Source organism: Lynx rufus, unplaced genomic scaffold (genome assembly GCF_022079265.1).
Source record: "Lynx rufus isolate CCGP_SWC_20201006 ecotype Redwood Valley unplaced genomic scaffold, mLynRuf1.p SCAF_15, whole genome shotgun sequence".
Classification (NCBI taxonomy): Eukaryota; Metazoa; Chordata; class Mammalia; order Carnivora; family Felidae; genus Lynx; species Lynx rufus.
The window spans coordinates 54,254,698-54,278,754 of NW_025814829.1; the positions used below are offsets into that span (position 1 = coordinate 54,254,698).

The window sequence follows — 24,057 nt, forward strand, 5'->3', positions numbered from 1 at the left end:
CAAAAATAAATAAACGTTGAAAAAAAAATTAAAAAAAAAAAAGAAATTAGATCTTTATCTTTTTTTTCTGTTCCCCTGTCCCTGGGTTTTCTCTGGTCCAAATACAGTCCTACACTTCAACAGCCTCTCTTTCTCTTCCTTTTGTCTCTCCAAACAAAGGGATCCCTCCCCTCTCTTCCTATGCCTCCCATTTTATCTCTCCAAGTTTTCAATCGTGCACCTATGGCCCACCAAGTTGTCCCCATGGGCCCCTGGAGATGTCTCTGTCACTCTGCAGCTCATAGTCTTGAAATTCCAAGTTCTCTGACCTCAACACTGCTGTGTGTGAGGGATGGGGGAACTTCGGGTCCCCCTACTTTGCTGCCAGGTTGACCCTGTTCCTATTCTTCTTTATATTGTATAATTGCTGATAGGTTTAGATAAAACAGATAATATAATAGATTTGTTTTCCATGTGGCATCCAGAAAGTACCTGTTTGGTATCTTGTTATGTATATGAAGAAAATGAGCTACTGCCGCTGCTCATACTGACAAACCATCTTTTTACTTCTTTTTTATCTGCCAATTCTGTTAGTTCAGTTAAGTGGCTTTTATGTAGTCATCCTAGCGTTGTCAATTGCTAGGGGAGATTTGTAGGACCTGTGTGCATACTTCATGGGCTGAAGGAGTTTTCAGTCAATTTGAGGAAAGATTAGATGCACTCAGTAAGGTGTTATGCCACCATCCTGGACGGCATACCGTTACTTCTCAAAATGAATGGTGGCAGGGTGCTGTATCAGTGTTCTGATGCATGAGTGGTCCATGTGAGGTGGAACTTCAGCTAGACTTTTACTGAGAGATTACATTCCATAATGAGGAGAACTAGGGAGTTATGGTAATGGAGTGAAGTTTGACTTAGGGAACATGGAGGGATGGATTTGGGTGGGTGGATGAGAGTCATATAGAAAAAATTAAATGCTAGGTTGAAGAGGTGGCATTTGTAGGTGTTAAAAAGCCACAAAAGAAATTTGTGTTTTGCTTATTTTCTGCTAGTAGAGCTCTGCTTTGAAGGAAGGGTTTTGAGATTACCATCATAGCATTGTGATATATTACAATACTGGAGCGTAGCTAAAAAACTGGACTGAACCGAATTTGTTGTTGTTGCTGTTTGTTTATATGAAGTTTTATAAAGTGCTTTCAATATACTTTGTGTTTTGGTGAACTGTGCAATCCTAAAGTGAAACCGTTTATCCCCTTAGTTGTTGCTGCCTTTTTCATGTGGCACAAAGTCAGAGGCTGAGTGGGTCTGTTATTAGGATGATAAAGCTCTCTAGGCAAGAGTTGCTTTGTCAGGGAACGTATAGCTTGCTGCCTGGGTAGGTGCTTGACTACACTTTCCATGAAAGGTTTAGGTATTGCAGAAACGAAAGAGGCAGGATTCTGTGCCTAACGTTTGGCAGCAGGCAAGGAGACATTTTCCTAAAGCAGTGGCTGGACGCACCGCTCTCAGAGCATCAAGCCTTGACATCATCCCTCACCCAAGTCTTACTCTGTTCTTGTAAGAATGAGGATATTCTCTGATATTTTTGTCAATCCTCGTAGACGGAATTACTTCAGTTTCACTACTGAGATCTCATTTCCAACATCATGTTAATTAAACAAACTACTAATTTCACCGGCGAAAAGCTATTTCTGACACGCAGTAGGCTGAAAAGCAAAGCCTTTGCTGTCGATCAAGAGAGGAATAGTTGAATGGGGCGCCTGGGTGGCTCAGTCGGGTAAGCGTCTAACTTGGACTCAGGTCACGATCTCACGGTTCATGTGTTTGAGCCCCACGTCTGTGCTGACAGCTCGGAGCCTGGAGCCTGCTTTGGATTCTGTGTCTCCCTCTCTCTCTGCCCCTCCCCCACTTGCACTGTGTCTCTCTCTCAAAAATAAATAAACATTCAAAAAATGTGTATGAACAGTTGAAACAGTATGGAAAGCTGAAATGCTTAGCCAGGTCTTCAATGTGACCCTTATGTAATACTAGCCAAATCCAAGAATCTGAATTCTCAAATAGGGCCAGTGTCTGTAAAGTTAAAGCTTAAACTACAGATACATACACTGTGTCTTACTGTCTATGCTGATCAATAATTTGTGAATTTATTAGATTAATTTGTTAAATGCATTATAGAAATGGCAATGCCTGTCCTGGGTTAACTCCATTTGCTTTATAGTCTCAACACAATGGTTACAGTACGGTTTTTTTTTGTTGTTGTTTGTTTTGTTTTGTTTTTCATTTGCTCTTCACCTCTACAATACTGTTATTCTCTTTGTTTTACTTTAGGTTGACCATAAGCTATAGGCAAATATACCTACAAGTAAGGAAAATATCATGGAGAGAACCTAGGGCATGTATATTTTGAGTGCATGCATCCTAAAATGGTTAAACATGTTATTCCGAAATCCTAATGAGAAGTTTTCCAAGGTGTTTATAGGCCTCAAAGTGGCCTCCTTTGTAAGATTTCTACTTTGCTTCCTGGCATTAGGTGTAGTTATGAGCCTTCTCATTCTGTCCAGATTCTGTTAGTCTTCAGCTGGGAAGCACTTTCTTTGCCAGAAGATCCCTGTCCAATTTTTTTACTCTTGGCAAGTTCATTTACTTTTTCGTGGTTTTTGTCCCAAACATTTTGAAGCCTGGACCCATGATAAGTTGGTTTCCTAGGCTTTTTGTTGTTGAAGGCAAGGAAGCTATTATTGTTCTGCGGTGCCCAAGTACAGCCTGTCCTTTGACTTTGCCACAAGTGTTTAAACAGATTTTAAAGGGACATCATATTCAAATGTCTTAAAGATTCTAGTTCAGGGAGTTCTCTGAATGTCTGGATTTTCTGGTCTTATATTTCCTTGCAGATGCACACGGAATCTCCACCACAAAAAAAAAATTATATTTTTCTATAGAAAATAAATTGAGATGTGCCTGGGTGGCTCAGGCAGTTAAGATTACAACTCTTAGTTTCAGTTCAGGTCATGATCTCATGGTTCATGAGATTGAGTTCTGATTCAGGCTCTGTCCTGACAGCGTGGAGTCTGCTTGGGATTCTCTGTGCTAGCCCCTCCCCCATGTACTCTCTCTCTCTTTGTCTCAAAATAAATATTAAAAAAAAATAAATTGAAAAAGAAAGAAAAATTTGAGACAAGTATGGTTATGAAATTGAAATAATTGTGTGAATGAATGTTGCCATCATGAATCTACGTTGGATAGTAGGCAATGCTGTTTTATTTTTTTTTTATTTTTTTTATTTTTTTTTTTATTTTTGGGACAGAGAGAGACAGAGCATGAACGGGGGAGGGGCAGAGAGAGAGGGAGACACAGAATCGGAAACAGGCTCCAGGCTCTGAGCCATCAGCCCAGAGCCTGACGCGGGGCTCGAACTCACGGACCGCGAGATCGTGACCTGGCTGAAGTCGGACGCTTAACCGACTGCGCCACCCAGGCGCCCCAGGCAATGCTGTTTTAATGTTTGATACACACACACACACACACACACACTCACACACGCCCTGCATATGTATGTATAAGATAAAAATGATGTTGTAACAATTAAAAAAACTTCATTTTTTCATGATTGAATTAAAATAGCTTTACATTTTATTTTTTTTCATTTTTATTTAAAAAATTTTAAATATAGCAAGATCAACTTTACACCTGGGCTGCAGTCAGCCAACCCACTCACTCACTGGATTACACAGAAGGGCAGTTTCCCCGACGAGTCCCACCTGTTCGGCCACCAGCTACACCTCCTGATGAAGAACACAGGTCTAAGGATGTTGAAACAGGTAGGAGCCCAGAATGTTCTAAAAGTGTGTGATGTAAAGTACTGTGCAGTGCTTACTGGGTACTAAGTCTTAAATTTCTCTTCTGTATTTCTTAGATTATGATCTGCAGCTAACTCAAACAAAATCAGTAGGAGTCTTGTTAAATTGAAAATTCTTATGCTCCACTTTCAAGGCTGCTGAGTTAGAATTCTAGGGGATAGGGCACTGGAATTGTCCAGTTATTATCGTGTATATAAAAGTTTGTGAATTACTGCTTCAGGTGGCCAGTGGTAGCCACCACCTGAGGTTGAGGCTCCACATCCTGAGTTGGGCTGAGAATGCCAAAAGGAAATTTCTGTCTATTGCCTTCGAAGATGGTGGCCACCTTACCTCTCCACTCTGACTCTCTTCCTTTATTGCCTTCCTTTTGCTTTTCTTGATCCTTTTCTTAACTTCAGAGATAATGAGGACATAGAGATACAAGTTTCACTAAATCTAAAATTTAAGTAATCTTTTAAAAACTGTACAGTGTTCAAATGTATCTTAAGATTTTTCTTTTTGGTTGTTTTTCTCTTTGCATCTTTTGTTGTCTTTTAAAGTATTTTGTATTATTGGCTGGGAAGATGAAAGATGAAAAATTAATTAATGAAAAATTAATTAATTTCAGGCTTTATATGGAGCCTGAAACTGGGAAAGCACTTTGTGTTTGTCTTAAGAATTAAGAATCACCTTTGTGCAGCAATGTTTTATGAAATTTGGTTGTTTAATTCCTTTCTCAAAAGTTTTCAGTTTGGTATAATAAATTTCTGACTTCTCAGTGGACTGATCCATAAGTGGAGAGTAAATTGAAGGGCATCATTACTACTCAGATATCTATCTATCACCAAATTTTCCTAAAATAGTAGCGTGAGTGTTAGAGTTAAGAATTTTGATTTTCCCCCACATTGACTTATAGAGAAAAAGTCATTAGAAACTCAATTTGGACTTGTAATAACAGAGTATAGCATGAAATATCATTTACCAGCTTTGTAACCTTGGGCAAATTTCTTAATCCCTGTACTCAGTTTCCTCATCTGTCAAATGTCAGTAAGAATAGCATCTACTACATAGGGCTGTTTTGAGAATTATATGACTTAATGCATGTTAAAGCATAGAATTAGCATCCAGAATGTTGCATTGGGCTTGGTATAAGTGTTTGCTATGGTTATTATAATTATTTTCATTATTTCACATCATTATTTATTACTTCCTCATGAGTTCCATTTAAAACCAACAATAACCCACAGTGTTAAGGATTTTATTCTAGGCTCTTTTCCAAAGGTCTGCAAAGCAAATTCAGTGTTTATAATCCTGTATTTACCCTAGTCTCTGGAGGGATGCACTTATGTCTTTCTTCTTTCTACTGAAGCCCAGAATGGGGGGCCCACACCCAACCCAGAATGACCCTTTTTTAATGTCAGATGCTTTTGAAACACTGCTTAGTGTTCACTCGATGGACTGTACTCCCTAAGATGAGCAACAAATGAAAGATAGGAGGTAGGAAATGTTGTTCCATGTAGGGCTCTGAATTTCTTCAATCCTACAGTTGATCAAGGGCCAAGGTAGATTCCTTAATGCAAATATCTTCAGAGATGAAGGGTTCTAACATGATGGCACCTGAAAATAAAGCAATTACATAAAAGTGTATTTCGTTTTAAAAAGAAAAACACAGGGGCTCCTAGGGTGGCTCAGTCGGTTGAGCAACTTCGGCTCAGGTCATGATCTCATGGTTCATGAGTTTGAGCCCTGCATCAGGCTCTGTGCTGACAGCTCAGAACCTGGAGCCTGCTTCAAATTTTGTGTCTCCCTCGCTCTCTGCCCCTCCCCCGCTTGCTCTCTCTCTCAAAAATAAACATTGGAAAAAAAAAAAAAACCACACAACTGAAAGTATTGATCCTGTTAAGTACACTGTATTATTCATGTTAAAAGTTACATTGATTACTTGGCAGGAAATAGCCAGGTATAGATACAGAAGAACTAAATTATAGTTTCATTGAGAGTTCTCTTAACAGTTGTCCATGTGCTGTGTTTTACATCATGATTAGTGTGGTATTTTAATTTTATTCTTCTCTAGTATGTCTTTCTCCACTTTTCTGAAACATTTATATTCTCTTCTAAAATTTTAAGGTACTTTACAAATGTTATGAAATATTTTATATTATTGATTTTGAATTTTTTTTTTTCAACGTTTATTTATTTTTGGGACAGAGAGAGACAGAGCATGAACGGGGGAGGGGCAGAGAGAGAGGGAGACACAGAATTGGAAACAGGCTCCAGGCTCCGAGCCATCAGCCCAGAGCCTGACGCGGGGCTCGAACTCCCAGACCGCGAGATCGTGACCTGGCTGAAGTCGGACGCTTAACCGACTGCGCCACCCAGGCGCCCCTATATTATTGATTTTGTATACTGGAGGAGGACTAGATTGAAAGGTAGTGATAATATACATTTTAGTTTGGTAAAAGATAATAGTTGGAATTGATACTAGGAAATTTGTAACTTAGTTTTTTCTTTGTTGTTTGGTGTAGCTTATAAAATGACAGAGAAAGTAATTTTTAATATAATAACTTGTATCCTTTTAAATATGCATTCTTGAAGAGGATGTTGGGGGTAAGTAGAAAATAATTTCATGTAGTGATTTGTTTTTCTCCAGTTGATCTGTTATAAACCTCAATAGCTATATAGCTTTCTTTTGGTCAAATGATATAATGGTACTTTTCTAAACTTTTCCTGCTGTGACTCCATGGGGTATTCTGATTCTGGGGCCACTTATTAACTATTTGCAGCACACTTAATGACAATTGCTATACATTGTTTTGTAGTGACATCATGGTGAAAGTCAGTATTTGCAACATGTGGCCCCTTTCAATTTTAGTTTAAAAGAGTTCAATGACTTTATTTTCTTTCTGAAGAAGAAAGACTTTCAGTTACATTTTAGAAAATCGAAAACTTGTGGGATAACTGGGTAGCTCAATTAGTTGAGCATCCTACCCTTGACTTGGCTCAGGTCATGATCTGATGGTTCATGAGAATGAGCCCCTACTGGGCTCTGTGCTGACAGTGTGGAGCCTGCTTGGGATTTTTTCTCTCTCTCCTTCTCTTTGTGTTCCTCCCGCACTTGTTTCTCTCTCTCTCAAAATAAATAAATAAATACACTTAAAAATTTTTGAAAACTTGTTTCTTGCCTTTTTTTTTTTTTTTTTGGTCTTGGGCTCTTTTTAATATTTATTGCTAATTCACATCTCCAGCTAATTCGGATTTCTGTTGCTGCCTCTTCTGCTTTTCTCATGCTTCTGACTTAATTTTTTGTAATCTCTTCTGTGAGGGAGGTTTTTAATCTACCTTTTATATATTGATGAAAGAACCAACTCTCCTATATATGGATTTGAGTTGCAGAGGTCAAGGTAAGGCCTTGATTTCTCTCCCCACCAGTGATATGGAGAAGGGCTGCAGATTCTTGGGAATCTTTTGCAGTTGGCATTTTTTTCACAGATAGTGTGTGAAAATTGACCTTTTGAAGTCTATAGAATGCCTCCTGGAAAGATAAGCCTAGCTGGAAAGGAAATTGGGGAGCATTGTTCTGCAAAAGTTGGTGGCAGAAACATTGATAAGAAGAAAACCTTTCCATTTATCTTGTTTTTTCTTTCTTTTATCTCTCTTCATTTTCCTTTACTTATATATATAACACCCTCCCCACCCTCCATGGTTGTTTGTTCTTCTGGAGTCCCATGACATTTTATTCATATCTCTATCATACAAATTACTTATTTATTTTAATTTATCTGTTTATGTATATTTGTCTTTGTTGAAGACTCCCAACATTTCAAGACCTTTGGGCACATAGTATATGTTTAAATGTTTAAGTCAATAAATTAAGATCTTTTGTTGAAAAAGATCTAAATAACTATCTACTTAGCACATAAATGCAAGCATTTGAGAGAGTTTTGTGTGTGTGTGAAACAGCCCATGGACCGTTTTCTGGGCTCAATACCAAGTTTCAAAAGCTATTCACTGGATTCACAGAAATCAAAGAGATTATTAACTTTAATTTTCAAATTTATGCATAATAGAGGCACGATGTCTAGATGTGTGTGGGGACTTACTACGTCTTTGAAACACCAAGCCCCTTATCTTTCTTCGAAAATGTGAAAGGCCGAGTAGAGTAGTATTTAGGAAGGCGGTTTGGGGGACAGAAATCCTGGAGGAAAATATGTAGAAGAAAATCTGGTAGAAACATGGTAGGGACATGTTTACATGTTAGCTGAAAGGACTGCAACCCACCTTTGCTCCAGAATAGATTTGAAGGCGTACAAAAGGAAGACAAAAGAAAAGAAATCAAACTGAAAGAAATTTAGGATGGAACAATAAGATGAAGCTGAAGTCAGCTAGTATACAAATATACTTCAGAAGGACTTGTAGTTTTCAAAGATAGTTGGAAATTTTTCTTTAGGTTTAAAGTAGAAAGGGAAATGGGGACAATTCCCTAATGATCCTCTGTGTGCATGAGGTTATAAATATTGTTTTGTTTTGTTGTTTTTTTTAAATTTTTTTTTCAACGTTTATTTATTTTTGGGACAGAGAGAGACAGAGCATGAACGGGGGAGGGGCAGAGAGAGAGGGAGACACAGAATCGGAAACAGGCTCCAGGCTCTGAGCCATCAGCCCAGAGCCCGACACGGGGCTCGAACTCACGGACCACGAGATCGTGACCTGGCTGAAGTCGGACGCTTAACCGACTGCGCCACCCAGGCGCCCCTGTGTGCATGAGGTTAAAAGCGACAGTGTCTTTCTGGACTTTTATATAAAGAAGCGGTATTTCTGATGGTTCCTAATAAGAGAGATTCTGTGTGCTATAATGCAAACAGTATCATCAACTCATTTCCAGGAGTAGTCTGAATGCTTTAATACACATTCAGTTGGGAGTAATGCAGAAATTCTATAAATGACCCAGGAAGATTGGATAGTGTTCTATTTCTCAGCTTCCCACTTGATCAAGGGATAAAATGTACCAGAAAAGATTGACCGTGTCTCCTATAGATAATTCTTCATTTTCAAATTTATTTTTTGTAATTTTGGCCTGCATTTCTCTCTTATATATGCAAGCTAAATATTGTGTGTCAATGTTCTTTGTGGGCATTGAGGGGACATATCCATACCATGAGATACTCAAATAAGCGGGACATAAGGTTGTTTCTTTTAGGAAAATTACATGTTTAACTCCATCTCCATTTGTGGAAGGACGTAGTATACCAGAATTAAAAGCATCTGCCATATATCAGGCAGCTAGTCATAAATTATATTATTTAAGTTTAATAAGTTCTTTCTCAATTAAATTGACTAGACTTGAATCAAATTGATGTATTAAAGAAACAATATTTTAATAATTTTACATAAGTGCATTTTATGTATTTTATGTATTTTATTTAATGCATTTTATGCATTATAATTATGCTATAAAACTCTTTAGAGACTGTTTAATTCCTTTTTAGAAGTCATACTTTATGTTTTAAAGAGGTGATTTAATTTATTTTCCATTCATGGCAGAAAGGCATATCCTACTCATTTTCTTTCTCTCTACAAATGTCAAACTCATCCAAGTATGTTTTGTTATACAAGTCTTATGCTTATTTTGTGATGATAAAGAGATTGTTTCTGAAACGTATTAGGAATTATGGGGAGCCCAGAATTTTAGATTGTTGATTATTTAGAACACTTAAAGTTTTGTCAGGAATGTTCTTTCTCCTACTTTGCTTCACAGTAGTAGTTTTTAAACAGTCTAGTTACTGAATTCTTAAGAAGGGTGAGTGAAAGAGTTGGCAGTTTTAAATGTACCTTTGAGAGAGCTGTTACTGGGTTACTCTTTAAAAAGAACCGTCTTGGTTGATGAATATGTAATGGGGACTGTCAGCTCCAGATCTAAATGGAAGGCAATTCCCGAAAGCCCCGGATGCTGGAAGAGGGGAATATTGGTAACAAGTGTCATGGGATTTTGTAACAGAGGTGATCAATCTAAGAATGTTAGAACTAAGTGGATTTCTTAAATCTACCTGCCCAATGACTTTAGCCTTGAGTAGCTACTCAGAAACCAGCTTAATTATCATTTGCAGCAAACATGCCATTTTGTTTTACTCGACACTTAGTGTCATCTCTCATGCTTCTCTTTATTCTCTCCTAACTATGCCTGCTTTGTTTTTTCTCTTTTTTATTTGTCTTCTCCTTAACTTTTATTTTTCTTTTCTCTTAGTTCTCTTTGATTTTTTTTTTTTTTTTTATAAAATTTTTTTTTTTTCAACGTTTATTTATTTTTGGGACAGAGAGAGACAGAGCATGAACGGGGGAGGGGCAGAGAGAGAGGGAGACACAGAATCGGAAACAGGCTCCAGGCTCCGAGCCATCAGCCCAGAGCCTGACGCGGGGCTCGAACTCACGGACCGCGAGATCGTGACCTGGCTGAAGTCGGACGCTTAACCGACTGCGCCACCCAGGCGCCCCATCTTTGATTTTACCTTTGTTTTGCAATGCAGTTATTCTATACACATCTTTTTCATCTTAAAATCTTGACATTCTAGAATTCCTATGCCTCATTTTATGATTCTGAGGAGAGTGTTTTTTGCCATAACTTTCCCTTAGATGTTGTAACACACTGATTCAAAGAAATAAGAAGTATAGTGGAAGGGAGGGGGTGGGAGAATGAATTCAGTTCAGGTGTTATTTATTTATTTATTTATTTATTGACTGACAAGCATAACTTTACTTTTTAAAAAATATATAATTTATTGTCAAATTGGCTAACATACAGTGTGTGCAGTGTGCTCTTGACTTGGGGCAGGATCCCCATGGTTCATTGCTTACACACAACACACATCTCGACAGAAGGAAAATGAAAGTTTGGGAGGAGGAGGATTCAGGAAAATGACTGAGTTGTCTTTCTAGTTCATTGTTCTGGTATGCATTCTTTACCACCAGAACCCAGAAATTTGCTTTTTTGGGCAGGTCGCCAGGTCTAGAGCTATAGGGAAAAAGGCAGGAAACACTGTATGTGTTTCTTTTTTTTTTTTATTTATTTTTTTATTTAAAAAAAAATTTTTTTTTAACATTTTATTTATTTTTGAGACAGAGAGAGACAGAGCATGAACGGGGGAGGGGCAGAGAGAGAGGGAGACACAGAATCGGAAGCAGGCTCCAGGCTCTGAGCCATCAGCCCAGAGCCTGACGCGGGGCTCAAACTCACGGACCGCGAGATCGTGACCTGAGCTGAAGTCGGCCGCTTAACCGACTGAGCCACCCAGGCGCCCCTATGTTTCTAATGCAATGAACTGTTGGTGTTCCATTGGGTTCTCCCTGCAGTATCAAAATAGGAAGAAGAGAAAGAAAAGCATTTTCCATCAAAACAAAGCCCCAGGATTTTATCTAGAGTTTGTTGAGTTTGGGGATTTGTAGGTAACTAAAAACAAAAGTGTTCCAGCATTTGTATTTGCTTTATATTAACTGCTGATTGGCTTTGTTTTTAGGACCCTTATTCAGAATTGGCTAACTCTGGTGTTAAGTTCAGAGTAGAGATTTGTCAGGATAAGAAAGAAGAATCCATTTTTTATTACTTGAAAAAAAATACAATACTTGTCTGGGAAAATGCTTGCATTTTAAGGCCACTTGTTAATGTTCTATTGCCGCAGTGACATCTGTCGGTGACTACTTCATGCTCTTCTCAATGATTTTTGTTTTGAAAGATACACCCCTAGCTGAGGTGCAGGAAGTAGCTAAAGGCAAAGTGATATCTATGTTGCCCCTTTTAAGATTCTTACTCCCCTTTTTCCTTTCCCAGGATACCCCCTTTCATGGTTTGATCATTCTTTTGATCACTTCTTCCATTCACTCCTATAATTACTGGGCAAATACTTTCAGCCCCTACCGTGTGCCAGGCAGTATTCTAGATGCCAGGGACAATAGAGGGAAAAATGACAAAAATCCCTGCCTTCACAGAGCTTATATTCTAGTGGAGTAAGAGAGATAATAATTAGGAGGCAAACAAGTGAATTATGTAGTATATTATGTGATGTTCCATGTTAAAGAAAGTAAGAGACAGAATGAAAAGTGCTACAGTGGGTCAGATCACCACCAAGTTGATCATCACTAGATTGCTAGGAAGGCTAGGAAGCCCTAGGGAAAGAGCAAGGCAAGGGAGACATACAGATATCCCACTATAGCAGAGACCTGTGGAGGGAGTATGGCAGCATGTTAAAGAGCAGCAAGAAGACTGTTGTGGCCACAGGAGCAGGTAGGGAAAGGCACAAGTGGTCAGAGAGGTCAGGGACTGTGGACAAGTGAAAGAAGGCCAAGAGCCTGTACAGATCCTGTGCTTTAATTTCAGTGAAATGGAAACTTTCAATGTAGTTTAACAATATGTTATAAAATTTAATAATAAGCCCTTTTTTATTTTTCTAGAGCATTGTCACATGTATCAACTAGAGTGCTGCTAAATTAGGAATGTCTAAATTATCCTCAAGAGTGACTGCTATTTCTTGTCAGGAGTCTGATCTGCATGCTAGCTGTGGTTGGGGAGACATATGACCGGAGAGAAACTCTAGTCTTCCAGCTTCCACCAATTGCTTATATTCTGTGTCTCTGATTTTTCAACTGTAAATTGTCGGTGATGGACACAATGAGTTGTTTTCAGACTCTACTCCATGGAGCACTGGGGATTTCTGAAGGTCCTTTTGTTTTTATTTTTTGTTTTACAATGTTCATGCAAGGTTCACTTAGAAGAAATTGTCCCTTAGCTTGAAAAGTAATCCTGGAATTTGTTTTCCCTTAGGTTTTCCAGCATGAATTTACAGTCTCATAGACTCTTAAATGACAAATAAAGGAACAAAATCCTTTCAGAATCCTTTATTACTCGATGGTAGTACTCATTATCTCTTATTGAAATTAGAAGGTAGGGGGCACCTTTGTGGCCCAGTGGGCTTGAGCATCCAACTCTTAATTTCAGCTCAGGTCAGGTAGTGATCCCAGGGTTGTGGGATTGAACTCCATGTCGGGCTTCGTGCTGAATGTGGAGCCTGCTTAGGATTCTCCCTGCCCCTCCCCCCCCATCCCTCTCTCGTGTGCTCTCTCTCTCTCTAAAATAAGAAAAAAAAAAGAAATTAGAAGGAAAGTTGTCAATAGATAAGACAACTGAATCCCATCCTTCAAGATTGATGAGTTCTATCATTGTACAGACTTGAGCTAAGTAAATAATATAAGTGAATGTTTCAACAGGTATTTCCTAGCACAAAATAGACGCTAGCAGTTGAGAAAAATAATTATGATTGGTGTGTTGAAGAAGGGCATGAGGCTATTCTAATTTAAAAAATAATGACGTGAGCATTAGTCATTATCTGTGTTATATATGCTGAAAAGTAGTCATGTCTTTATAATACAGAAGTATAATTGGAAGATAAACTGGATGTTTTTGGTACTTCTGGTTAAAGATATGCTTTAGTTAGTTTTGTTTTCTGATTGAGGAATTGGGAAATTTCTTCTTTAAGATACTGACTCTTTTTCTTTTTCAAACCAGAATCTCAGTCTGCTGTTTTGGAAACTCCAAAAAAATGTTCAGATGCTGTTCAGCAGGTAAGAAGATCTTTTTTTTTTACAATTTACTCATTTAAATTTTAGTTAGTTAACATATAATGTAGTATTGGTTTCAGGAGTAGAAGCCAGTGCTTCATCACTTACATAAAACACCCACTGCTCATACCCAACAAGTGCCCTCCTTACTACCCATCACCCCTTTAGCCTATTCCCCTCCCCACCTCCTCTCCAACTACCCTCAGTTTGTTATCTATATTTAAGAGTCTCCTATGGCTTGTCTCACTCTCTGTTTTATCTTATTTTTCTTTCCCTTCCCCTATTTATCTGTTTTGTTTCTTAAATTACACATGAGTGGAATGATATGGTATTTGTCTTTCTCTGACTTACTTCACTTAGCATAATACCCTCTATTTCCATCCACGCTGTTGCAAATGCAAGATTTCATTCTTTTTGGATCACTGAGTAATAGTCCATTGTGTGTGTGTGTGTGTGTGTGTGTGTGTGCGCCACATATTCTTTATCCATTCATCAGTCAATGGACATTTGGGCTTTCTCCATAATTTGGCTATTGCTGAAAGAGCTGCCATAAACATTGGCATGCGTGTGTCCCTTTGAATCAGCATTTTTGTGTCCTTTGGATAAATACCTAATAGTGCAATTGCTGGGTCATAGGGTAGTTCTATTTTTAATTTTTTGAGGAAACTTCATGTTTTCCAGAGTGGCTGCACCAGTTTGCATTCCAGCCAACATTGCAAAAGGATTCTCCTTACATCACATCCTCTCTGACATCTGTTGTTACCTGAGTTGTTAATGTTAGCCATTCTGACAGGTGGTATCTCACTGTGGTTTGATTTGTATTTCCCTGATGATGAGTGATGTTGAGTATCTTTTCTTTTCTTTTTTTTTTAATATATGAAATTTATTGTCAAATTGGTTTCCATACAACACCCAGTGCTCATCCCAAAAGATGCCTTCTTCAATGCCCATCACCTACACTTCCCTCCCTCCTACCCCCCCCATCAACCCTCAGTTTGTTCTCAGTTTTTAAGAGTCTCTTATGCTTTCGCTCTCTTCCACTCTAACCTCTTTTTTTTTTTCCCTTCCCCTCCCCCATGGGTTTCTGTTAAGTTTCTCAGGATCCACATAAGAGTGAACACATATGGTATCTGTCTTTCTCTGTATGACTTATTTCACTTAGCATCACACTCTCCAGTTCCATCCACGTTGCTACAAAGGGCCATGTACATTCTTTCTCATTGCCATGTAGTGCTCCATCGTGTATATAAACCACAATTTCTTTATCCATTCATCAGTTGATGGACATTTAGGCTTTTTCCACAATTTGGCTATTGTTGAGAGTGCTGCTATAAACGTTGGGGTACAAGTGCCCCTATGCATCAGTACTCCTGTATCCCTTGGGTAAATTCCTAGCAGTGCTACTGCTGGGTCATAGGGTAGATCTGTTTTTAATTTTTGAGGAACCTCCACACTGTTTTCCAGAGTGGCTGCACCAGTTTGCATTCCCACCAACAGTGCAAGAGGGTTCCCATTTCTCCACATCCTCTCCAGCATCTATAGTCTCCTGATTTGTTCATTTTGGCCACTCTGACTGGTGGAGGTGATATCTGAGTGTGGTTTTGATTGGTATTTCCCTGATGAGGAGTGATGTTGAGCATCTTTTCATGTGCCTGTTGGCCATCTGGAAGTCTTCTTTAGAGAAGTGTCTATTCGTGTTTTCTGCCCATTTCTTCACTGGATTATTTGTTTTTCGGGTGTGGAGTTTGGTGAGCTCTTTATAGATTTTGGATACTAGTCCTTTGTCTGATATGTCATTTGCAAATATCTTTTCCCATTCCGTTGGTTGCCTTTTAGTTTTGTTGATTGTTTCCTTTGCTGTGCAGAAGCTTTTTATCTTCATGAGGTCCCAATAGTTCATTTTTGCTTTTAATTCCCTTGTCTTTGGGGATGTGTTGAGTAAGAAATTGCTGCGGCTGAGGTCAGAGAGGTCTTTTCCTGCTTTCTCCTTTAGGGTTTTGATGGTTTCCTGTCTCACATTCAGGTCCTTTACACATTTTGAGTTTATTTTTGTGAATGGTGTAAGAAAGTGGTCTAGTTTCAATCTTCTGCGTGTTGCTTTCCAGTTCTCCCAGCACCATTTGTTACAGAGACTGTCTTTTTTTCCAATGGATATTCTTTCCTGCTTTGTCAAAGATGAGTTGGCCATACGTTTGTGGGTCTATTTCTGAGGTTTCTATTCTATTCCATTGGTCTATGTGTCTGCTTTTGTGCCAATACCATGCTGTCTTGATGATTACAGCTTTGTAGTAGAGGCTAAAGTCTGGGATTGTGATGCCTCCTGCTTTGGTCTTCTTCTTCAAAATTACTTTGGCTATCCAGGGCCTTTTGTGGTTCCATACAAATTTTAGGATTGTTTGTTCTAGCTTCGAGTAGAATGCTGGTGCAATTTTGATTGGGATTGCATTGAATGTGTAAATAGCTTTGGGTAGTATTGACATTTTAACAATATTTATTTTTCCAGTCCATGAGCATGGGATGTTTTTCCATTTCTTTGTATCTTCTTCAATTTCCTTCATAAGCTTTCTATAGTTTTCAGCATACAGATGTTTTACATCTTTGGTTAGATTTATTCCTAGGTATTTTATGCTTCTTGGTGCAATTGTGAATGGGATCAGTTTCTTTATTTGTCTTTCTGTTGCTTCATTATTCATGTATAAGAATGCAACTGATTTCTGTACATTGATTTTGTATCCTGCGACTTTGCTGACTTCATCTATCAGTTCTAGCAGACTTCTGGTGGAGTCTACCGGATTTTCCATGTATAATATCATGTCATCTGCAAAAAGTGAAAGCTTGACTTCATCTTTGCCAATTTTGATGCCTTTTATTTCCTTTTGTTGTCTGATTGCTGATGGCTAGCACGTCCAACACTATGTTAAACAACAGTGGTGAGAGTGGACATCCCTGTCGTGTTCCTGATCTCAGGGGGAAAGCTCTCAGTTTTTCCCCATTGAGGATGATATTAGCTGTGGGTTTTTCATAAGTGGCTTTTATGATGTTAAGTTATGTTCCTTCTATCCCGACTTTCTCAAGGGTTTTTATTAAGAAAGGATGCTGAATTTTGTGAAGTGCTTTTTCTGCATTGATTAACAGGATCATATGGTTCTTTTCTTTTATTAATGTGATGTATCACGTTGATTGATTTGCGAATGGTGAATCTGCCCTGCATCCCAGGAATCAATCCCACTTGATCATGGTGAATAATTCTTTTTATAAGCTGTTGAATTCGATTTGCTAGTATCTTATTGAGAATTTTTGCATCCATATTCATCAGGGATATTGGCCTGTAGTTCTCTTTTTTTGCTGGGTCTCTGGTTTAGGAATCAAAGTAATGCTGGCTTCATAGAATGAGTCTGGAAGTTTTCCTTCCTGTTCTATTTTTTGGAACAGCTTGAGAAGGAAAAGTATTACCTTTGCTTTATATGTTTGGTAGAATTCCCCAGGGAAGCCATATGGTCCTGGACTCTTATTTGTTGGGAGATTTTTGATAAGTGATTCAATTTCATCACTAGTTATGGGTCTGTTCAAATTTTCTATTTCTTCCTGTTTGAGTTTTAGAAGTGTGTGGGTGTTTAGGAATTTGTCCATTTCTTCCAGGTTGTCCAGTTTGTTGGCATATAATTTTTCATAGTATTCCCTGATAATTGCTTGTATTTCTGAGGGATTGGTTGTAATATTTCCATTTTCATTCATGATTTTATCTATTTGGGTCATCTCCCTTTTCTTTTTGAGAAGCCTGGCTAGAGGCTTATCAATTTTGTTTATTTTTTCAAAAAACCAACTCTTGGTTTCATTGATCTGCTCTACAGTTTTTTAGATTCTATATTGTTTATTTCTCCTCTGATCTTTATTATTTCTCTTCCTCTGCTGGGTTTAGGCTCTCTTTGCTGTTCTGCTTCTATTTCCTTTAGGTGTGCTGTTAGATTTTGTATTTGGGATTTTTCTTGTTTCTTGAGATAGGCCTGGATTGCAATGTATTTTCCTCTCAGGACTGCCTTTGCTGCATCCCAAAGCGTTTGGATTGTTGTATTTTCATTTTCATTTGTTTCCATATATTTTCTTTAAATTTTTTTTTAACATTTATTCATTTTAGAGACAGAGAGACAGAGCATGAATGGGGTAAGGTCAGAGAGAGAGGAAGACACAGAATCTGAAACAGGCTCCAGGCTCTGAGCTGTCAGCACAGAGCCCAACGCGGGGCTCGAACTCACGGACCATGAGATCATGACCTGAGCCGAAGTTGGTCACCCAACCAACTGAACCACACAGGCCCCCCCCCCATATATTTTTTAATATCTTCTCTAATTGACTGGTTGACCCATTCATTCTTTAGTAGGGTGTTCTTTAACCTCCATGCTTTTGGAGGTTTTCCAGGCTTTTTCCTGTGGTTGATTTCAAGCTTCATGGCATTGTGGTCCAAAAGTATGCATGGTATGATCTCAATTCTTGTATATTTATGAAGGGCTGTTTTGTGACCCAGTATGTGATCTATCTTGGAGGATGTTCCATGTGCACTTGAGAAGAAAGTATATTCTGTTGCTTTGGGATGCAGATTTCTAAATATATCTGTCAAGTCCATCTGATCCAATGTATCATTCAGGGCCCTTGTTTCTTTATTGACCATGTGTCTCGATGATCTATCCATTGTTGTCAGTGGGGTATTAAAGTCCTGCAATTACCACGTTCTCATCGATAAGGTTGCTTATGTTTGTGAGTAATTGTTTTATATATTTGGGGTTCCCGTATTCGGTGCATAGACATTTATAATTGTTAGTTCTTCTTGATGGATAGAGCCTGTAATTATTATATAACGCCCTTCTTTATCTCTTGTTACAGCCTTTAATTTAAAGTCTAGTTTGTCTGATATAAGTATGGCTACTCCAGCTCTCTTTTGACTTCCAGTAGCATGATAGATAGTTTTCCATCTCCTCACTTTCAATCTGAAAGTGTCCTCAGGTCTAAAATGAGTCTCTTGTAGACAGCAAATAGATGGGCCTTGTTTTTTTATCCATTCTGACACCCTATGACTTTTGGTTGGCACATTTAGTCCATTTACATTCAGTGTTATTATAGAAAGATATGGGTTTAGAGTCATTGTGATGTCTGTATGATTTATGCTTGTAACGATGTCTCTGGTACTTTGTCTCACAGGATCCCCCTTAGGATCTCTTGTAGGGCTGGTTTAGTGGTGATGAATTCCTTCAGTTTTCGTTTGGGAAGACCTTTATTGTTGAGTATGTTTTCATGTGTCTGTTAGCCATCTGGATGTCTTCTTTGGAAAAGTGTCTATTCATGTCTTTTGCCCATTTCTTCACTGGAATATTTGTTTTTTGGGGTGTTGAATTTGATAAGTTCTTTATACATATTTGATACTAACCCTTTATTCAATATGTTATTTGCAAATATCTTCTCCCATTCTATTGGTTGCCTTTTCGTTTTGTTGATTGTTTCCTTCTGTGCAGAAGAAGCTTTTTATCTTGATGAGGTCCCAGTAGTTCATATTTGCTTTTGTTTCCCATACCTCCAGAGTCACGTCTAGTAAGAAGTTACTGCAGCAAGATCAAAGAGGTTTTGCCTGTTTTCTCCTGTAGGATTTTGATGGTTTCCTGTCTCACATGTAGGTCTTTCATCCATTTTGAGTTTATTTTTGTGTATGGTATAAGAAACTGTCCAGTTTCATTCTTCTGCATGTTGCCGTCCAGTTATTCCAGCACCATTTATTGAAGAGACTGTTTTTTTTCCATTGGATACTCTTTCCTGCTTTGTCAAAGATTAGTTGAACATACATTTGTGGGTCCACTTCTGGCTTCTCTATTTTGTTCCATTTATTTATATGAAGTAAGAAGATCTTATTAGGATGTTGAATCCTCCTCCCTTTCTTTCTTACTTTCTTACTTGTCTTAAAATTGTGACAGGTTCTGATTTTCTTTTTCATCTGCCAGCTAGCTGAGGCCATCCTTATTTCTCTAAGTCTTCAGGGAAATATAATCATGTGGAAGGGGATGTTGTCTTCCATTTAGGCTTTGAAAAAAAAATCAACCTTGAAGTGGAACGGAGTACAAGCTTTTTAGAAGCTGCATCATTCTGTATCTAGCCAAAGAGTTGGGTCTGACAGAAGCTGGGTCCAGCAGGACAGTTTCCATTCCAGGTGTCACATGGAGATGTGCCTGGCTGGACTAATAGTTACATGGATGCGAGTTTGAAGAACTCGCCAGAGGTTTTCTAAAGTCAAATCATATTTTTAAGTTACTTTGGTGGATGAAACATTAGTTAGTGCCTGTTTAATTCCCACAGAAACCATTTTTCTTTCACTAAAGAAGCCAAATTTTGTTTTTGTTTTTTGTTTTTTGAAATCAAAACACTATTAAAGAAAAAAAGACTGCAAGAAAGGAAACATATAGAATAGTAATTGTAGATAGCAATTGCTCTTTTGGATACAAAACCAGTTTTTAAAAATGTATTTATACTTTCTTCCAACTAGTCTTTTGAAAATAACTGAGTTCTAGATGTTATCAGTAAGAAGACTCTATCCTCCAGCACAGCCTAGTGGAAGGTGAGAAGATTCTCATCCAGGTTCAAGGCCCAGTTCTGTTTCTGGTTAGTGTGTAACAGCATACTAGGATTTCTGGGACATGGTGTTTTTCTCTGTCAAATTAAAGAATTTGATGATTTTTGAGAGCTTTTCCAAGTTAAAATTGACATCCCTTTTGAAAAGCAGAGTCCTGAATCATACATGAAGGTTGTGCTCCCTCTGGAGGAGCAATGAGAACATAACAATGTTCAAGAACTACAATTTACTCATGCTTTAAAAAAATACAGCTATGAAGTTACTACAATATTATTGAGACCTACAGTGTACTTTTCATTCCTGTGACTTACTTATTATTATTTATTTTATTTGTACCTCTTAATCCCCTTCACCTATTTTACCTATCTGAAACTAATATGTCAACTATACTTCAACTAAACAAATAGTAATAATTAAAAAATGTAGCTACATTGGCCATTGTTGTAAGACTAAAGATACTCTTTTTTTCTTTTTAAGTTTGTAATGTTATTTATGTTTGAAAGAGAGAGACAGAGTATGAGCTGGGGAGAGGCAGAGAGAGAGGGAGACACAGAATCTGAAGCAGGCTCCAGGCTCTGAGCAGTCAGCACAGGGCCTGACACGGGGCTCGAACTCACAGACCATGAGATCCAGACCTGAGCTGAAGTCAGATGCTTAACTGACTGAGCCACCCAGGTGCTCCAAGACTAATGATACTCTTCAGGATAGTGTCACAAAACATGTTTTTTCAGCTTTTTGTCAGAGCAGAGACCTACACAAGGCCAGGGCTTTTGGAGAGGGATGGTGTTCTGAGCTGATGGTTATTTAATAAATTGTGTAATGATTAGCCAACAGTGATTGAGATGAAGAAAGATAAAAAGAGGCAGAGAGATAAATTCAAAAATAATTAAGAAAAATAGTGCCCTGAAAATATCCTCTCATTTTCTACAGCTTCTTTTATTTTTTATTTTTTATTTTTTTGAGGCATGACTAAGTTGTAATCTGATAATATGTTAGATTTTTCTAAATTATTATTTCCAGGGCATATACTATTGAATTTTTATTACATATGATAATGCCAAAGAAAGCCTCAACAAAACATAATTTATACTATAAAAATGATAAACATGCAACATTGCTGTGTGTGTTAAGATTCAAGTATCAATTCACGTATGTAAAATTATAGTGATTTTTCTATTTTTCTTGAGCTGTGAACCATGGTACAATATATTGTAAGAAGCAGGAAACCCAATGCACTGGGTGTTTTACAAATGCCTGATGTTACAGCTTTGGAAATTCAGGGGTGAAATAGATTAACTTAAATTTCATATCTGCTTTCCTTATTGCCAGTGAACTCTCTATAAGCCAGAAAATACAATAAATTAATTGAGAGGAAGCAGTATTTGGGAGAAACTGAGGTTAATTCCTCAAAAATGATTGTTTACTTTCTTTGTCATAAGTTTACTTATGGACTGGTTCTTTTCTTAGATAATATGTGTGTATTTCATAAGTGCTTAAAGTAAATGGTCATCAAAATGATAAAAAAAACTAGAATTAATTACCAATCTACTATGCATATACACTTTTACTGCATGATCTTATGCAATTCTTAAAATAGTCCTTTAAAGTAACTATTTTAATTCATTTAACTGATAGAGAAAAAAGATGTTTATAGGAGTTAACTTACTTAGAGTCACAAATTGATAAAGGTTTAAGAGCCAGGATTTGAATATATAGGTCTGTTTGATTTTATACCTCATATTTGCTGCACTGTGATAAAAATTATACTTTTACATGAGCAATTGCCCTATGGCTATTTAATACCATTTGTGCCAAAATCATGACATTGTTAGATAAGTTTATTTTAAGTTATTCTATTATATCTACAATATATCATTTATAAGAGTCAAATATCAAGATATGTTTCAAAGGCACATATAGAGTCTCCTTAGTTTCCCCATACATTTTTAAGTTTTGGTATAACTTTGGTGTGTTAAATTGTGCCACTTTTTTTTTTTTTTTTTTTTTGCTAACTTTAGTATTTCACTACTCTTATTTTTTAATTTTTTTAGAATGTTTATTTATTTTGAGAGAAAGAGCGTGAGCAGAGGAGAGGCAGAGAGAGGGAGAGAGAGAATCCCAAGCAGGCCCTGCACTGTCATCACAGAACATGATGCTGGCCTCAATCTCACAAACCATGACATCATGACCTGAGTCTATATCCAGAGTCAGATGCTCAACTGACTGAGCCCCCCAGGCACCCCAGCATTTCACAACTCTTAAAACAACAAAAACAACAACAAAACAAAAAACAAACAAAAACCGCGAAAGAGCAACAACAACAAAAAAAACCCTTACAATTTTATTTTCAAGTAAAGCACTTTGCTTTTTTCTACTTAGTCACTAGATGGCAGTTCTGTATCTCTGTATGTTACCCGCTGCTGAAGGAAATGAGAGGTTTTAAGTCCATTTGCTCTGTATGAATGATGATCTCAATAGGCTTTCTGGTCCATCCCAGGCTGCCTGCATTATTCTGTGGTTGTAACGCGAGATCACTAGGACTGCTTAGTCAGAGGCGTGGAGCAGGTTTGGAAAGCACCCTGTAAATTTTTCTTCAGATGTGAGTTCAGGCACCTGTTCTCTCAATCTGAGCACACTGGAATTTATTGAATGAATTTTGACTTTTACTCTCTTCCTATAGTTAATAATTCTGAGAGCTCCATATCCCTGGGAAAAAACCCCCCACATAACTCATAAAGCCTTTTCTCAGCTAAAAGGAGGTGAAGGCTATGGTGTTGCCCAAGAGTTTGATGCTTAAAGCAAATACAGCTGGTACTCATGTAAAAAAAACAAAACAAAACTATAGCTTTCTCCCTGAGTGCTTTTATTGATGGCCCTATGGAATTAGAGAAAGTTTTCAAATAAAACTACATTCTTTAGGACCTCATTTATTGATATTTATTTTTAAGTGATATGCTCTGAAAATCTGTCTAAAGAATTATTTCATAAAGCTGAAATAAGACTGTCTTTCAATTCTGTTTTATATTCTTTAGTATGTGAAATGCTATTTAAACTATAAACTCTTTTATATTCTAAAACAGATAATTATAATCTCTAAAAAATGTTCCTGTATGAAAGATTAATTTATGATAACAAAACTGGTTACCACCCAATTTTTGACTTATTTTTTCCTTCTGAAATTACAGTCAACCCTTGAACTACATGGGTTTGAATTGTGCAGGCTCATTTATATGTGGATTTGGTTCCCATAAATATAGTACTGTAAATGTATTATCTTTTCTTTATGATTTTGCTAGTAATATTTTTTTCTAGCTTACTTTATTGTAATAATGTAGTCTGCAAAGCATATAACATACAAAATATGTGTTAATTGACTGTTTATGTTATCACTAAGGCTTCCAGTCAACAGGTTTTGGGGGAGTCAAAGTAATACACGGATTTTTACTGTGTGGGGGTTTGGTACCTCTAACTCTGGTGCTGTTAAAGGGTCAACTGAACATATAAAATTGTGTTTTGAAACATCTTCCTGAAACTCATCACATCTTTCTAATGCAAATGGGCTAGTTTAAAGGTAAATAGAATACAATTTGATCTCTAAAAATTCTAGCTTTGGGTAATAATTGATAATATCAGGCAACTCAAAGTTAAGTCTCTCTACTCATTAAAATTTTTGTTAATAGTGAATAGCCATGTCTCTTACCAAGTCCTGGAAAATAAAAAGAAATTAAATAGTATCAGCACTCTCTTACCCTTTATGTTGTATGGTTTATATGCAAACAAATAGTCAAAAGTCAGAAAAATGCTCTGACTTGAGAAAACCAGCAAAATCCTATTTCAGTCCATTTTCAATTCCTTTGAAATTGGCTTAAAACTCTTTTCTTAGGTTCCTGCTCTGATCAGTGTTCCTTGGTCCCCTCAATGCCTAATTTGATTGCAAACTTATTTGAGGAATTAAATATTGTTTTCCATTGGTTCTCCTTAAAGTATCTGTTATAGTGCTCTTCTACAATAACGACTCAGTACAATTTA

General features: G+C 37.4%; 1 protein-coding gene across 2 annotated transcripts in view; it reads left to right on the forward strand.

The window, feature by feature from the left end:
- The window catches only part of FMN2 (formin 2), a 393,006-nt gene that overhangs the window by 106,067 nt on the left and 262,882 nt on the right, over window positions 1–24,057 (forward strand). For both annotated transcript variants that reach the window (XM_047076425.1, XM_047076426.1), the window contains exons 3-4: window positions 3,650–3,797; window positions 13,366–13,421. In XM_047076425.1, coding sequence (XP_046932381.1) covers window positions 3,650–3,797; window positions 13,366–13,421 — 204 coding nt within the window. The remainder of the gene's footprint in view (window positions 1–3,649; window positions 3,798–13,365; window positions 13,422–24,057) is intronic.